The following is a 17,423-nucleotide window of genomic DNA, read 5'->3' as shown; positions in this document are numbered from 1 at the left end:
AACAAGCTACATACCTCTACATGTGGAAAAATAAAATATAGCATCGGGACAAGAGAATAAACAAGTGACTTGGTCAAATACAATAATCAAGCAATGTAAACATGTGTTCGCACACTTTCTCATACATTTCTGACAGTGCGGTCTCAGAAAAATACTTGCGCAATGGCAAATTGTACCGTGGCTCCAGGTGCTCAAGTAAACGTCGGAAGCCCTCGTTTTCAACAACACTCATCAATTGTCCATCCAAAACCATGAATTCCAGCACTTTCTCAGTAATTTATAGCTTTTGCGCTATTGCCTGGGAATTTCTCCCGTCTTTGCAGTGCATCTGCTAACGTTAACTGCCGTGTAGGTCCACCTCCCGCTCCCTTAGATCTGCTCAACTGCTGGAACTCCTGGTGCTCCGTTGCGTTGTGTTTCTGGAGATGCTTAATTAAATTGGTAGTACTATAACTGGCAGTACTACCACCACCCCTGGCAACATTAGCTTTGCAGACATTACAAACTGCCGTCGAGCTAGTTGGCGTGTTCAGTTTAAAGTACCGCCACACAGCTGACTCTTTCGTTTGCTCCATGTTTGCGTTTGTTTAGAAAACTCTCGTGGCATGCGGCACACGTGCTGCTGACGTACGACGTAGCCCACGTCCCAATAGATTAATTCTGCCCATAGTCTATATATAGATGCTCCAATTTCCGTAACATCTGTTGTCCTCAAATGACGACCAGCATTCGTGCCAGTTGTATACAGTTATAACCAGTCTTTGACCTGTCGAAACCGGAATCGCTGCCATCTGCCCACTGTATGAGTCAGTCGTGCTAGGTGAATGAAGCCGGACGGTTGCGATTCACGATGGAACATGATCAAAAGTGAGCTCCAGGATATTATGATAGACTCGAGATAGAGGGGTGAAACTTTTAGGGAACAATTATCATATAATGGTTATTGACTGATGTGATTGCAGTGATGATTCGCCCTGACGTATTTCCTCCATGTATTATTTTATGCAAAACATCTATATATAGACTATGGGCGTCTATGGGTACAATTATTTATTGTTTATTCAGCACTAATTTCCAATCTTTGCATTTTAATTCATGTCGGGGTAGCGGCTTTTCTTTGCTATTTGATTTTCCCATGGTTTATTTTCTAAATTTCGGAGTTGGCAATTCGAATGGCACCTACAGTGTCCTAAAGCCAACTTTATTCACAGGACAGTGGTTAAATGTTCGATGTGTGGTGAGTCTCTTTCCACCTTCCCGGAGGAAGCGGAGAGTCCTTGCTTTCGTCCACACAAAGCCACTGTTTACAATCCTGTATCTCAGTCAAACCATACACACACACACACACACACACACAATGCGCACTTTTATCGTCTCACAGGCAAGCAGGGGAGTCCACCCTCCCGTGGATTTTAACAAACTCTTTAACCTTCCTATTGTGTAAGAAAAAACTTATTTTGCCTTTTTCTTGAAGTAGATATAAAACCTATCTTTCCGAGATTGTGGCTTCGTCTCGTAAGAAAAGAAACAAAAAGTAACGCACAAAGTGTTGCGTGCAGATATGGCTATATCAGCAAAACAGTTTAAGCAATATTCCGAGCGATAAAAAGAGAAAGTAATGTTCTTTAAGGAAAATCAGAAGGTTCATGACGCATCATTTGATGTGATCTGTTCTGGTGGATGTTGTTTTTCTGCTGAGAAGTCAGCAGTATCTTGTTTGACACAACCGTCATCTCGCCCCTGACTCAGCCGTAATCCTTTTGTTCTGTTACACAAGATAAGAATAAGCAAGGAAAAGCAGCAAGCATACTGAACAGTAACATTATGAATAAGTACTCATTAGAGAACGCATGATAACATATATATACAATTTTTCTAACAGCTGTTGTTATACTTGTTTACTTGTTTGTCTGTTGTGGGCCATGTCTTGTCACCGTGGGATAGGGGGGAACGAAATTTCAGTTTCTTTGTGTGTCTTTGGCATGTGGAGAAATTGACAATAAAGCTGACTTTGACTTTGACTTGAAAATCGGTGCTGGATGTCCTCAATGCAATCAAAGGTGAAGATGAAGACGCAGCTGTGGATGAAACCTTCATTGCTCCCCGCGTCATCAATGTGGAGTCTGCGCCTGACAAAATTCCCAGACGCCAGACCTCTCGCCGCCCCCACGATTGTCGGCGGAAAGAGCGCAAATCAGAAGCTGGACTTCTTCCTTTTTGATGTATATCTTCACCTTGTTCAAGAGACCAAGGTGACTGACTCCAACTTCCAGCTCACCATCGGAGAATTGAAGCGCGTGTTGGGGATCTTGGTGCTCTCGGGTTACCACTCTCTCCCCAGTCGCCGACACGACTGGAGCACAGATGAAGATCTCCAGTGCGCCCTCGTCGCTGGGGCCATATCACGCAACAGGTTCGAGGAGATCATCCGCTACATTCACTGCGCCGACAACGCGCACCTGAACCTCAGCGACCGGATGACAAAGCTGCGTCCCATGATGGACATCCTCAACGCTCGGTTCAGGGAGGCGTATCCAATGGACTGCAATGTTGATCTGGACGAGGCAATGATTGAATATTTTGGAAGACACCAAATCTTGTCTGTCGTGTACGACACGGCAAACAAGATTGCGCTCACTCGGTGGAAGGATAACGCCGTGGTCACCATCGCCTCCACCCTCGCCGAGCATCCTCTGCAGAAGGCGTCACGCTGGTCAGTGAAGGAGAAGATGAAGGTGGCAGTGGACCAGCCATTTGTTGTCCAGCTGTACAACCGCAGCATGGGCGGCACGGACCGCATCGGGCTCTACCGCATCAACATGCGCTGGAAGAAGTGGTGGTGGCCGATATTCACCTGGATGCTGGACGCGGCCGTCTTCAATGCATGGGTGCTGCACTGGCTGGATGAGCATAGCGGGATGTCTCTGCTGGACTTCCAACGCGAGGTGGCCCGAACTCTGCTTGCAGCACCAGGCGTCACTCGAGCTCGGAGAGTGGGCAGACCACGCCTGTGCGCAGTTGCCGATGACTCACGCTTCGACGGCATGGAGCACTGGCCGGAAGTGGCGGAGCAAGGCCGAAAGTGCGCACTGCCGACTTGCAAATCGCGTCCGTCCAGTGCGTGCTCCAAGTGCCGTGTGGCACTGTGCATGAAGTGTTTCCGTGGTTACCACCAGCCGGAACAGAATGTGTGAGAAGCACCGGTTGCGTGATCCGTTTTCTGACCAGAAGTGGCGGCGCAAGGCTGAACATGATCACTGCTGAGTTACAAATCACGGCCGTCCACTGCGTTTATGGTACCGCGATCTTCAGTCCACTGCGCTTATTGTACCATGTTTTTTTGTACCATTTTCCCAGAAAGTTTGTTGCCAATAAATACGGCTATGAAAGCCAACTTGTGTTCATAGAAACTTTGGCATTTTCTTACGACTGGTCCCCGTACCCTGGGGATGACGGCCGCTGTTGACTGGAGGTGTTGCACATGCATGCCCATTGAAAATTGCGGAAATGGTCCCTTTCATGTTGCAGACAGCTGTTACGTGTAAAACACAACTAACTCTGAACATTCAAATAAATTACATCACGTTACACTTGTAAATCGTCAGAATGCTCCGATTTTTGTGCACGTATCAGCCCATAGTCTATATATAGATGCCGCATATCTCGTGTACGCGACGTCATAAACAAAAAAGCGTGGCGTATTCGTACTTAGGGACACCTCAGGACCCAGAAAATATGCACCTTTTTAGAAAAAAAAATTTGGGCAGATCCAGATATCGGATTGGTGCATCTCTAGTGTGTGTGTGCACGTGTGCGTGTGTGTGTGTGTGTGTAAGAGGAAGGGATGGGCTTATGTCCATGTGTGCTCATGTGTATGATGTGGCTGTTTGCGGTAACACAGTAAAAAATGTGGCTCTTAGTCTCTGACTGGTTGGCCACCCCTGCTCTAGGAGATTTATGTCTGGACTTTGACAGGGCCATTCTAACACATGAATTCTGTATTTTTTTATGTAAACTATTCAATTGTAGCGCTGGTTTATGTTAAAGGTCATTGTCTTGCTGCAAGATAAATATCCTTGCCAATCTCAAGTCAGCTTTTCTTACAGCATTGCCTAATCTTGAGCTCCATCCATCTTTCCATGAACTCTGACCAGCTTCCCTATCCTCGCTGAAGTAAAAACAAACCCACTGCATGTTTCCACCACCATGTTTCACAGTGCAGTGGTGTGTTTGGGAAGATGAGCAGTGTGTGTTATCCACCACATTAATAGACAGTAGGTGAAATCTGAGTACAGTTGCTTGCATTGAATTGCATTGAGGGGTATCTAAGTAGTGGGGAATGAATGTATACCACACTTTTCAGATTGTTTTATATAAAGTTTTGAAAATCGTGTATCATTTTCATTCCAGTTCACAATTATATGTCAGATGTTGTGCTCAAAGGGCCACCAGTGTGTACGGTTTCTTGCAGTCCACATTCTTTCGGGAACCTATGTGAAAATTTAACATGCAAAATATATGACATATTTTCACCTCTACAAGTACCTTTGCTTTCTTTTACAGAACTGAGCTACACTTCAACCATTTGGCTGAGAACAGTACTTTTGGCATCATTCCACAGTCAAAGGTAATTATATCAAACATCTCCTTGAAAGAATCTGATTTTAAAGGCCTAGAGACATCCCTTTTTTTTTTTTCAATTAGAACGGAATTTGATAGAATGTATAAAGTGAACACATTTGCCGCATTGGAAATTAAAAATGGGCACCGATTACTAAGAATAAAGCTAAAATAAAATGCCAGTTTATCGATCGGGTCCCGCACGAACCCACACCGGCGGCGCCATTACTGTGACGTCACAAGTTGTACATCTGGATGTCAACAAACCCAAACAACATGGCAGATGATAGCGACAGCTCCGTTTCTAGCGGCAATATTAGCATCATTTTATCCGATTCAGAAACCTCTTTTGACGCAGAATATGATGAATCTAGCAGTTCACTTGGGCTGAGCTGAGCACATTTTCTGAATTGTGCCCCTCCCGTCACTCTGGTTAGGTTGGCATAGTAAAAAGTGCTCTTGGGGGCTTTAGAGTGCCGAGTTGATCTCGGCACATGAAGACATGACCACCCGCAACGTTTGGTTTAGGTTTTATAAGCATTTTTAATTTTATTGCTTAAATCGCATTTTCTCGACGAGCTGAGCACGTTTTCTGAATTGTGCCTCTCCCGTCACTGTGGTTAGGTTGGCATAGTAAAAAGTTCTCAGGGGGCTTTAGAGTGCCGAGTTGACCACTGCGCATGGAGAAATGAACATCTGCAGCGTTTGGTTTAGGTTTTAGGCGCATTTTTAATTTTATTGCTTAAATCGCATTTTTTCGATGAGCTGAGCACGTTTTCTGAATTGTGCCCCTCCCGTCACGCTTCGACATACTTTTCAAAGTCAAAGTCTCCTTTATTGTCAATTCCTCCGCATGTCAAGACACACAAAGAGATCGAAATTAAGTTTCTCACTATCCCAGGGTGACAAGACAGAGTTCACAACGCACATACAAGTAAACAACACAGGAAAATTAAAACAAGAAGATGAACAATAAGAGTGATAGCACGCTAGCCGCTCCCGATGCACAGCAGAGTCCGGAAAGTTGACAGTCAACCAGGCCACTGTGAACACGAGCACACAGCAGGCACGCACTGTCCGGTTCGTGGATCCTATCAGGCGAACGCAATCCATCTTGTCGTCCCGCGAACGAACGTACGCCAGGAGAATGGAAGGCACGGCTAGGCGAGCTGGGTTGGCCGCAAACCTGGCCCGACGTCTCCGTGCTGGCCCCTCTTCTCTCTTTGTTTACATTCACTGAAGCTAAACGTGTACATCTTGAGACGTCATGAGGCGTCACTTCCGGCTGGCGGCTCGGTGCAGTGAAACTCGTCTGCGCGGCAAATTTAAATTATATTTTTTCAGCGCAAAAACTTCCTTTTCGTTGTTTCGATCATCAATTTATATTTATAAGCCCTAAGCTAACTAAAACCGATTTATACATATACCGGTGTCTCTAGGCCTTTAAAACCATACATGAATATATGCATGAATATACTATGAATTATGACGGATGTATCTGAAGCATTTTAGCTTCTAGATATGGGTGATCAAGGTTTGATCTGACCTTACCTTCTGCAGCCCGAGGATAAACAACGAGCATCTCAGCAGTTTACTAAGCTGCAGGCAGCTATGAAGGTGCTGGCCATTTCAAGTGAAGAGCAGAAAGCTCTCTGGCTTGTCTTGGGAGCCATTTACCACTTGGGGGCTGCGGGAGCAACACAAGGTAAATAATGTCTTATTTTTTTAATTGTTTGTCATGTTGTTACATGATGCTTGGCACTAAGCTCAAAGCTTTTGGCTGGGTGTAAAGGTATTCATACTCAAGGAAGACACTGTTGATATGTTGTTTTTATTAACCTGCTGTTGGTTGGATTCCATAGTAAACCAACAAGACCATACAATTTATTCTTTTATCTGCTCAATCATTTTTTACTTTAATATAACAAAAAAGCAGGACTGTCAGGTAGTGTTTTTCTAAAAGCTATGGAAAAGCACAGTGGTGGGTTATTGAGAGTCTTGACTACTAATACATGTTTTTTTGTGACTGAATTGATGAATCCATCAATTATGTTGTCTCTTTAACCAAGTCTCTTTACTTGCATGTTGCATGCTGCACCATATCAAATGCAGATGGAGATGAAGGTAATGGGGAAAAACAACACGCACACTTTTAACTGTTTTACTTCTAACCCTTTCTCATTTGCGTTTCTATTCTTATTTCCTTTGTTATGCCTTCCAGGCCTTGAGTCATTTTCATAGTTATTGCTTCAGCTCGCCCCTTTTTTTGTCTTCATCTTGTGGCCCTTCCCCTCACCCCCACCTTGTTTGCCTTTTGATGCACCCCCTTCCTTTATTATTATTATTTTTTTCTCTTCTGTGAGACAAAAGCTCTGACCCGTTCCATGGCCATTTTTCCCCTACCCTTTGTTCAACTCATTGCTGTTGATATAACTTTCCATTGTTTGAAAGTTAAGTATTTCACAGTTCAACAGCTTGGACTGAAATATTTCTTACTGGCTTGTTAAACTGACAGATTGTGTAACAGTTATTAATTTGTAAAACTTTCTCATTTTCTGTGGAGGACTATTTCTGCCACAGCTATATTAATATGTAAACGGGAACGCAACAGCAAGTACTCGTCATGGAGTTAAAACAAAGAAGATATATACACAACGCAGTACTCGTATGCTCACAGTCCTAAGCAGCACACATTACACCTGTGAGTCTCAAAGTGTGGCACGAGTACGATTCGTGATATACAAGAATCACTTCATTAAATGTTGAAATTTTATACATACTAGTTATGCAATCTTTTTAGGGCTGGACAAGTTAATGCTGTGCTACTTTATTGTAATATTGGTCATGATGGTGATTCTTGGAAAGGGAAGACGTTTTTGAGTCGGCACGAGGTGTAAAATGTTTGAGAAACTCTGCATTACACTTATACCGCTCCATATTTAAATTCCCTTTTGGTTTTCTTATCCTATTTACTTTATAACAAGGAATCAGACCAATTGATTGCGATACTGTATGTCTATGTCCATCATATGCAGACTGAATATTGTATCGCTGTGACAGGTAATCCAAGATAGTGTGCTGAAAAATAGGAACGAATATAATATTTTGGAACCCTTAAAACACTCAACTGATCAGTGCTACTTGGCACAAAATGATTATTTAAAGAAAAGTATTCTGTGGGATAGAAAATAATTATGCTGTTACTTCAATAAATGTAACCTGATTTTCTCATCCTTTTTCATTGTTTGATCAGTGTGGTTTTTAATTTTTTCTCTGTTCCTTTTTCATGTTTTTTTTATGTTCATTTACCAATACTGTTTTTTTCTCCCTTGATTATAGCGGGACGCAAACAGTTTGCTCGTCATGAATGGGCCCAGAAAGCAGCTTACCTTCTAGGATGCACCTTAGAGGAGCTGTCTTCTTCTATCTTTAAGAATCAGGCCAAAGGCATGAAGCACGCCACCTCATTCAGAGGAGGACCAGATGAAATGAGCCAAGTTGACTCAGGTATAAACTCAAAATGCCATCAGTTACCATATTTATTCTAATTATCGCCCAGGGCGATAATTAGAGAAGGTTTATGTCCAACAGGGGGGTGGGCGATTAATAGAGAACACTTTTTGTCCGATCGCCAAGGGGCACTGAAATGGGCAATGATATGTATATTTTCCTTATGTAGTATGCAATACCTGCATCTCACTGGTGTTCTTAAGGAACGCAGCATACTTCAAACGTGCAACGACTGCACGCAATGGCCGATCGTAACGGCCACTCGCAATGGCCGCTCCAAAGCGGCACACTTCCTCTCGGTTGAAATTTCACAAAGTGCGAATGGAGGATATGCACGTGACGTCACAGACCGGCCGACGGTTTGTTTGGGTGGCAAAAAGTGGCGGACGCTAATAAAGTTAAAGTCCCAATGATCGTCACACACACATCTGGGTGTGGTGAAATTTGTCCTCTGCATTTAACCCATCCCCGTGTGATTTTGATCCATCCCCTGGGAGAGAGGGGAGCAGTGAGCAGCAGCGGTGCCGTACTTGGGAATCATTTGGTGATCTAACCTCCCAATTCCAACCCTTAATGCTGAGTGCCAAGCAGGGAGGCAATGGGTCCCATTTTATAGTCTTTGGTATGACCCAGCCAGGGTTTGAACCCACAACCTTCCAGTCTCAGGGCGGACACTCTACCACTAGGCCACTGAGTTGGTAGGGCCAAGGCTTTTACTGGAGCATTTTTTAGCATTTTATCGGTTGCAGATCATGGCGGAGTTGTTAAGTAGGCAATTTAAACCATGGTGAAGAGTTGTTGTGCCATAGGGTGTGCCTATCGCTTCCAAAAAAGCAGTACCAAGAAGTTGTATCGGTTCCCTGCGGACCAGACCAGAATGGATAGCTGGGTGGCGGCGCTTCGTAGGGCGGAACATGGCCGCAACAGCTCCAAGCTTTGGAAGCCAACTATCCATTCTTACATCTGCTTAGATTACTTTGTGGGAAGTACGTAATTTTGCTTTATTGACGTCAACATTCATCTGTGAGGTATACTGGATGTAGTGCTATAAGGTACACATCCACCATCAGAGGACACTGGCATGAGTGCCTGTCATAACATTTGAAATTGAACTCTTTTTATTTATTTTAATGTATGTAATGTTTGTTTTTTACCCTGTGGGCCAAGAGCCTGTAATAAAATATATTATTATTGCTCGGATATTCCCTTTTTCTTGCTACTCGGCCATAACCTAAGGCAGGGGTCACCAACACGTTGCCCGCGGGCACCAGGTCGCCCGTGAGGACCGCACGAGTCGCCCGCAGGACTGTTCTAAAATTAGCTCAAATAGCGGCACTTGTCACTGAGCTGCATCTATTTATTTTGCAGTCAAACCTCGGTTTTTGAACGTCCCTGTTCTCGAAATAATCGGAATTCGAACAAAAAATTCGAGATTTTTTTGCTTCGGTTGTAGAACAAAATTCGGAGGTCGAACCTCGCGAGATGAGCCGGGAGGACCCGAGAAAACCCGACCGCGCGGCCCGGATGCCGACTGACTCCGTTGTTATTGTATTTTCGTTACTTTGAGGATTGTATTAACCCCTAATCATGCCTCCAAAGACAGCAAGTGGGAGCAGTAAAGAAATTCTGAAACACAAAGACGCTCTTAAAGCAATGTGACAGTGAGCGCCCGGCGCGCTGCGGATGCGTGATCGGACAAAATTAAGATTCCTGCGCACTGAGGTCCACTTAAATTTTGGAAAGTACATCAAAACTTTTAAAATATTTTCCAAATTTTAGCGACGGCTCTGTCACAGTAACGCGCCCAGCGCGGTGTAGTTGCGGGGTGGGCGACGTTGCGCGTTCGGCGGTGCGCTGCGGTTAAGCGATCGGACCAAATTAAGCTCCCTGCGCACTGAGGTCCACTTAGATTTTTTAAAGTACATCAGGACTTTAAAAATATTTTCTAAATTTTAGCGACCGCTCTGTCACAATAATGCGACCAGCACGGTGCAGTTGCGCGGTCGGCGACGCGCTACGGTTGCGTGTTCGGCGGTGCGCTGCTGTTGCGCGATCGGACAAAATTAAGCTCCCTGCGCACTTAGGTCCACTTAAATTTTGGAAAGTACCTCAGGACTTTAGAAATATTTTCTAAATTTCAGCGACGGCTCTGTGACAATAATGCGACCGGCGCGGTGCAGTTGCGCGGTGGGCGACGCGCTACGGTTTACGCGTTCGGCGGTGCGCTGATGTTGCGCGATCGGACAAATATGCGCAAATGAAAAAATGCTTAAGAAAGGCGGGGTTTTTTGTCTTGAAACGGATTATATTTTTTCCCATTATTTGTAAAAATAGATTCGGAATTCGACCGATTTGCTTCTCGAACCGCCTTCTGGAACGGATTGTGGTCAAAAACCAAGGTTTGACTGTATTTTTGCTATTCTTGTTAAAATCACACTTACATGTGAACTGGAAATGACAATAATAACACATAGTGAAAGCCAAATTGAGCAAATTGACTATTTCAGAAGTATGTGTCAAACTGGTAGCCCTTTGCTTTAATCAGTACCCAGGAAGTAGCTCTCCGTTTAAGAAAGGTTGGTGACCCCTGACCTAAGGAATGCATAATTACACAGCTTCATTACTGTATGTTTGTCCAATTGCTAGTTTTTAATAATTAGATTGTTCACATATCTACAATTATAATATATTATTCTTATATTATGTGCTGCCATGGCTGGCATCTTCTCCGTTTCGCTCCACTGGCTGTGACTCAACGGAATGGACATAACCAGCAGTCAGGTAGCGATATCGTTGCAAACTCTTGTAGGCTCTGAGGTCTTCCTTGGTATATAGACTTGAACAATCGATCAAATAGTTGTAAATGTCTGGATATGTTACTGGCGGAAAAGTCGCCATATCAGAGGACCAAACACTTGCTGTCCCAGCTCCTGCTACGCTTGAGCTGGTGGCGTTCTTATTAGGTTTCCACAGTGGATCAACACGAATGTTATATTTTTTCAACTTTTCAATGTATCTCTTGCGGCTTTCTTGGTCCAACTGGACGAAATAATCACTCACGACACCCACCCAGGCCGCCATCCTCACGAGTCTAGTGGCAGCGGACGAGGCTTTTTGCCACCCCAACCAATAATGGCCGCCCCGATTTGTGACGTCAGTGCATATCCTCCATTCACATTCATTTACTTTTGAGCTTAGGCAGGAGGGCGACGTTCCCACAGCGACGCTCCAACAGGAGCGCAATGACCGAGCGCAATGGCCGATCGGAACGGCGGCGCGCAACGACCGCGCACAGTGGTCGATCAGAACGATCGCGTGCAATGGCCGATCGGAACGGCCGCGGGCAATGGCCAATCGTAGCAATTTTAGCAGCATGGGCGATAATTAGAGGTATCAATGTTTTTTATTTATGTCATCGCTAACACACATTATGATTATTAGAATATGGGCAATAATTAGAATAAATACGGTATATTAGTATTTCAGTTTTTTTATTTAGTTTTTCTTGTCGACCTGTGGAGAAAATTTCAGTGCACTTTGTGGGTTATGAGATCACTGATGATGATTATTTACTAGCTTGGATTGTACTTTCCTAAATGCAGGACAAACAATTAAAACTGTTTCCAAATGTCTTGATAACATGTAGTATGTGATATGCTTTGGTGAAATACACCAAGGATGAACAGTTAGTAACATACCAGCATCTTCTGCCATTTTCAACGTTGATTGAATTTGTACTTGTGGAAATAGCACTTCAACTTCAAATTACAATTTAATAGTGAGGATGTCCATGTCGCTGACACATAGCCCATAATTGACACTTGCCCTTATGTCCTATGAGACTGAACTTCTTTTGTAGACGCACATATTGAGATGAAAGATTTGTTGTCAAGAACCTAGAACATAATGCATTTTAATTTTTGTTTGTGAAAATATAAGCATTTGCTACTTTAAAGGAAGTCTGTAGGAAGTGGGAGAAGGTATTTCATGATTTTCTCTTGTCTGTCTCTTGTATCAGCCTCAAAGGTCACAGCTCGGGAGTGCTTGGAAGCCATGGCATCAGGACTCTACTCAGAGCTCTTCACTTTGGTGATATCCCTCATAAACAGGTTAGGGTTAGGGTCTTTAAATTTGTTTTAAAAATTATTTGAAAAAATGTTCGAAAATCTTTAAATATTCAGTTTAACTACATTTAAGAAGTACCGTAATTTTTGGACTAAAACTCGCGTTTTTTTCATAGTTTGGATGGGGGGGCGACTTATACTCAGGAGTGACTTATATATGTTTTTTTTCACAAATTTTTACTTGATCATTAACACATCACTTACAAGTATAGTTGACCACTTCACATGTTATTTATAGTATAGTTGATCACTTCACATGCTTTTATATCTTTATCTTGAACATATTCAAAACATAAAAAATAGAGAAAAAATCAAATAAAGCAATTAACACTTTAAAGCGCCATATCCAAGTCCACTGTCTGCTGTATGCACACTTGCACCATTTTTGCTCCTCTTATATTTATTATGTTATTTGTTTATTTATTATTTATTCATCACTCTTATTTATTCATTGTTTGTGCCTTCTTGTTTTTTTTTGTGTTTACTTGTATGCATATTGTGTACTATGTCTTGTCACCGTGGGATAGTGGGAATGTAATTTCGATCTCTTTGTGTGTCTTGGCATATGAAGAAATCGACAATAAAGCAGACTTTGACTTTGATGAAACAACCAAATAAACAAAACAAAAAAACATCTGAAAAAAAAAATATTTTCAGACGAAACTGGATGAGGGCGCTCTAAATGGGAAGGGCTTAAGAAAAATGGCACCAAAAAGACTACATATTTTGCAGGTAACAAACTTCAAGTTGTAAAATATGCAGCCGAAAACAGTAATCGAGCAGCAAAAAGAAAGTTTGGAGAACCGTGATGTGCCAAAGCATTACTGTAATTTGAATTTCAATAGACTTCAGTGGCGCGGTGCGGCGCTCGGCGGGGCTGCTGTCCACGGACGGTGCATGGGGCTCGGACATGGCTTTTACGCAAGCCCGGTCTTATTGTATGGAGCTCTCTTCCACATTGGTGGCTGGAAGTCCACACCGCCAAACGCTTGGAAGTTTGTTTTGTTAAATAAAGAGCCGTTTACCAAACCCACGTCTTTCCTTGTACTTTGTTAACGCTACAATATAGTTATATAGTAGATCTGTGGAATAACGACGAGGCTGACGTCAGGACGCACGCGCGGCGTTGTTGACAAAGGACGAGGAATTTGATTGCTGGATTTAATGCTTTAAAGTGCACAGATGGTTTGATAATATTGCTTATATAATAGTTATTTGAAATATAATTTATGTATCGTTATAAGGGCCTGTGGAATATTTTGAAGTGCAAACGCCGTCAGCCGCGCGCGACCATTGTTGACAAAGAACGATCGATGGATTTAATGAATTGGAGTGACGCCGATGGTTTTATAAACGTGTTATTTATGTAATAGTTCTCTTTAATAACTGTATATGTTACGTCAGGCCCGTTCTCAGCTCTTTGTTTGTGTTTGTCACATTAGCATACCTATCGTTTAGCCTGTCGTTTAGCCTGTTGTTGCTCGTTCATGACTGTTCTTGGTGTGGGATTTTGTCGAATGAATTGCCCCCCAAAATGCGACTTATACTCCGGAGCGACTTATATATGTTTTTTTTCACTTTTTGCGGCAATTTATGGCTGGTGCGACTTATACTCCGGAGCGACTTATAGTCCGAAAATTACGGTACTTAAACAGAGTTTGTACGCATTTTCCTTGTGTCTTGAGCTCATACACACACGGACATAATTGTTGGTACCCCTCTGTGAATGAAAGAAAAACCCACAGTGAAATTTCAACAGTGAAAAAGAACACTGTTTTTTAAATGGGGTTAAAAAATATATATACATATGTATTATTATTGTTATAATCATGAAACTGGCATGTAGAAAAATGATGGCACCCTTAACTTAATATTTTGTTGCACAACTGCAATCAAAGGATTCAATGGGAATTCTGCACCTTTCAGTTTTTCCCCACTCCCCATGAACCAATTGCTCTTGTCTTGAGTTTGAAGGGTGCCTTTTAAGGGTTAGGGTTTTAAGTTAAAACACAACGTTAAAAAGCACCACACTGTTAAAAAGCACGGATAGAGAAGGGGTTTGCCCAACGTTTAATGAAAGGTCATCCCAATGGGAAGGACCAGCTACAGAAAAAGTGTGGTTCCCCTCTGAGGCTCTGCTTAGTTCTCTGTACCTCCAGTAGCATCTGGTCCTCTGACCAGGGGCCCCAGGAAGGTACATTTACCGTAATTTTCGGACTAAAAGTCGCTCCGGAATATAGGTCGCATTACCCATAAAATGCACAATAACGTGAAAAAAAAACATATAAGTCGCTCCGGAGTATAAGTCGCATTTTGGGGGAAATTTATTTGACAAAATCCAACACCAAGAACAGACATGAACGAGCAACAACAGAATAAACGATAGGTACGCTAACGTGACATAAACACAAATGAAGAGCTGAGAACGGGCCTGACGTAACATTATTTTTATTTTAACGTTATTCAAATAACTATTACATAAATAACCCGTTTATAAAACCATCTGTGTCACTCCAATTCATTAAATCCATCGATCGTCCTTTATGGAAACGATGCCGGGTATGCGCCGCGCCGCTGACATCTAAATATTCTAAATATTCCACAGACCCATATAACGATATGTAAAGACGATATGTATCAAAATAACTATCAAATAAACAACAATATAATCAAACCATCTGTGTCACTCCAAATCATTAAATCCATCAATCAAATTCCTCGTCCTTTGTCAACAACGCTGCGCGTGCGCCCAGACGTCAGCCTCGTCGTTATTCCACAGATCTAGTATATAACTATATTATAGCGTTAACAAAGTACAAGGAAAGACGTGGGTTTTGTAAACGTCTCTTTGTTTAACAAAACAAGAGTTCAACGAGCCAACAAGTACTGAACTGTAACGATAAAAACATATACAAGTTGCTATACAAAATAACATATATCAAATAACTATCACAGAAATAGTTCACCACCACACGGCCCCAAGTACCGGCGTGGACTTCCCGGTGTGTGGCGGCGTGGACTTCCATCACCAGAGGTGGCACTTGCAGCCACTGAGGTGGAAGAGAGCTCCATAGAATAGGACCAGGCGTGCGTAAAAGCAATGTCCGAGCCCCATCCACCGTCCCCGGACAGCCACCCGGCCGAGCGCCGGCCCCCAACTTCCATCCACGGAGGTGAAAGAGAGCTCCGTAGAGTAGGACCGGGCGTGCGTAAAAGACATGTCCGAGCCCCATTCACCATCCCTGGACAGCCACCCGGCCGAGCGCCGGCCCCCGACTTCAATCCACGGAGGTGAAAGACAGCTCCGTAGAGTAGGACCGGGTAAAACCCATAATAGTTTTTCAAACCTTCTGTGTCCCTCCAAATCATTAAATCCTTCAAACTCTTCGTCCTCCGTGTCACTTACAAACAAAGCCGCTAATGATGCCGGTAGTACGTGGGGCCCTTCGTCATCCCGTGATCGAATCTTTGTCTTTTATGTAAACAACCGCAGCGCCGCGCCAATGATGTCACTTGAAATTCAAATTACAGTAATCCCTTGCTACATTGCGATTCGTTTATCGCAGTTTAACTTTTTTTTTTCTTTTTTTTTGAATTTTGAAATTTTGTGAAAGAATTCACATATAAGTCGCTCCTCAATATAAGTTGCCCCCCCCACCCACACTATGAAGAAAAACGTGACTTATAGTCCGAAAATTACGGTAGGTATATGTGGAGGAACTCAGAGGGGTAAGATGACGCAAGACCATTTAAAGACATGTAAAAGAATCTTAAATTTAATTCTAAAATGTTCAGGGAGACAATTAAGACTCACTTTAAACCCTGATTGTGCCATGTTCAATCTGTTTTCAGAGCTCTCAAGTCTAGTCAACATTCTCTATACTCCATTCTGATTGTGGACACTCCAGGTTTCCAGAACCCTCATCTTGCTCAGCAGCAGCGAGGAGCTACGTTTGAGGAGCTTTGTCATAACTACACCCAGGAGAGGCTGCAAACCTTGTTCCATGAACGAACCTTTGTCCAAGAGATGGAGCGATACAAGGAGGTGCTGTTGTGGCTTTAGATACTGTACAAAACTGAACAGTGGCAGTAAATAGGAAGTATGCGGTCATGCAAGGGAACACATGAATATGTACTCAGCCAATGATCATTATGTTGCACTTGGAATAATACAATTCTTTCAACCCAATCAAGTAAACACTATAACTGATTATTCTCATGAGTTATTGCTTACAATGTAGATGACTAACCCTTCACCTTATCCCCTCCTGCATTTAGGAAAACATAGAACTTGCTTTAGATGACATAGAGTCCAGTTCTTCAGTGTCTGTAGCAGCTATCGACCAAGCGTCAGCTCAAGCTTTGGTAAGCAGAATCCTCTACTCCATGCCTGTTTCTGCAATCTCCATTTGTCAGATCATGAAGGTCGTTTTCCTCCCTGTCCATTTGTCTGAATGAAACACTCTCTCAGATGTCTCAAAAATATATATACATTCTTTCTGATGTGAATTTAAAGCAAATTAAACTGTCTAAAAAAGCTTTTTAGGTGACTACTTAGCTTGCATCGCCATGTTTGGTCAGTTAATATTTTTCAGGAAAGTTACATCTAGAATTGAGCTAATGTGGCGACCTAAAAAGAATACGGAACCCCGAGTTCACTTTGTGTATGGTGTCAGCATAGCACAAATCACCAATAACCGTCTCAGTGGTAACAAAAAAGCTACACTTCTGATGAGTGAGAATGTTTATCATGAAACGAGGACGAGAAGAAAGAATGAGAACAAGTGCTGATTGCCAAACTCTTGTGACAGACGTGGACGTGAAATACTGACAATAAGTGACACTTGTCAGTTGTCACATACTGTGGGTCTGGCTGGAACCACAGTGGGGCACTGGTTAGCATGCCGGCCTCACTGTTCAGAAATAAGTGACACTGGCTGGAACCACATTATTGTGGAGAGTAACCAACTTTGAACAGCAAACACACGCACATACACAGCACATACACAGCACACACACAGCGCACACACACAGACATGCACACACGCGCGCACACACACACGCACACACACACACGCACACACACACATTATATAACATGTAATATAAAGGCACGGTGGAACACTGGTTAGCATGTCCGCCTCAGAGTTCAGAAGTATCCATTTCTCA

General features: G+C 43.0%; 1 protein-coding gene across 11 annotated transcripts in view; it reads left to right on the top strand.

Moving 5' to 3' along the window:
- Nucleotides 1–17,423, top strand: part of myo18ab (myosin XVIIIA b) — a 166,797-nt gene that overhangs the window by 61,554 nt on the left and 87,820 nt on the right. For all 11 annotated transcript variants that reach the window (XM_088380160.1, XM_088380164.1, XM_088380159.1 and 8 more), the window contains 6 exons: nucleotides 4,564–4,627; nucleotides 6,181–6,325; nucleotides 7,960–8,127; nucleotides 12,149–12,239; nucleotides 16,107–16,299; nucleotides 16,533–16,619. In XM_088380160.1, coding sequence (XP_088236286.1) covers nucleotides 4,564–4,627; nucleotides 6,181–6,325; nucleotides 7,960–8,127; nucleotides 12,149–12,239; nucleotides 16,107–16,299; nucleotides 16,533–16,619 — 748 coding nt within the window. The remainder of the gene's footprint in view (nucleotides 1–4,563; nucleotides 4,628–6,180; nucleotides 6,326–7,959; nucleotides 8,128–12,148; nucleotides 12,240–16,106; nucleotides 16,300–16,532; nucleotides 16,620–17,423) is intronic.

The sequence above is a fragment of the Syngnathus floridae genome, chromosome 7 (genome assembly GCF_059516105.1).
Source record: "Syngnathus floridae isolate MCC-2025c chromosome 7, RoL_Sflo_1.0, whole genome shotgun sequence".
Classification (NCBI taxonomy): domain Eukaryota; kingdom Metazoa; phylum Chordata; class Actinopteri; order Syngnathiformes; family Syngnathidae; genus Syngnathus; species Syngnathus floridae.
Note: the sequence above shows the minus strand (reverse complement) of the source record. Positions and strands in the feature narration are given on the sequence as shown.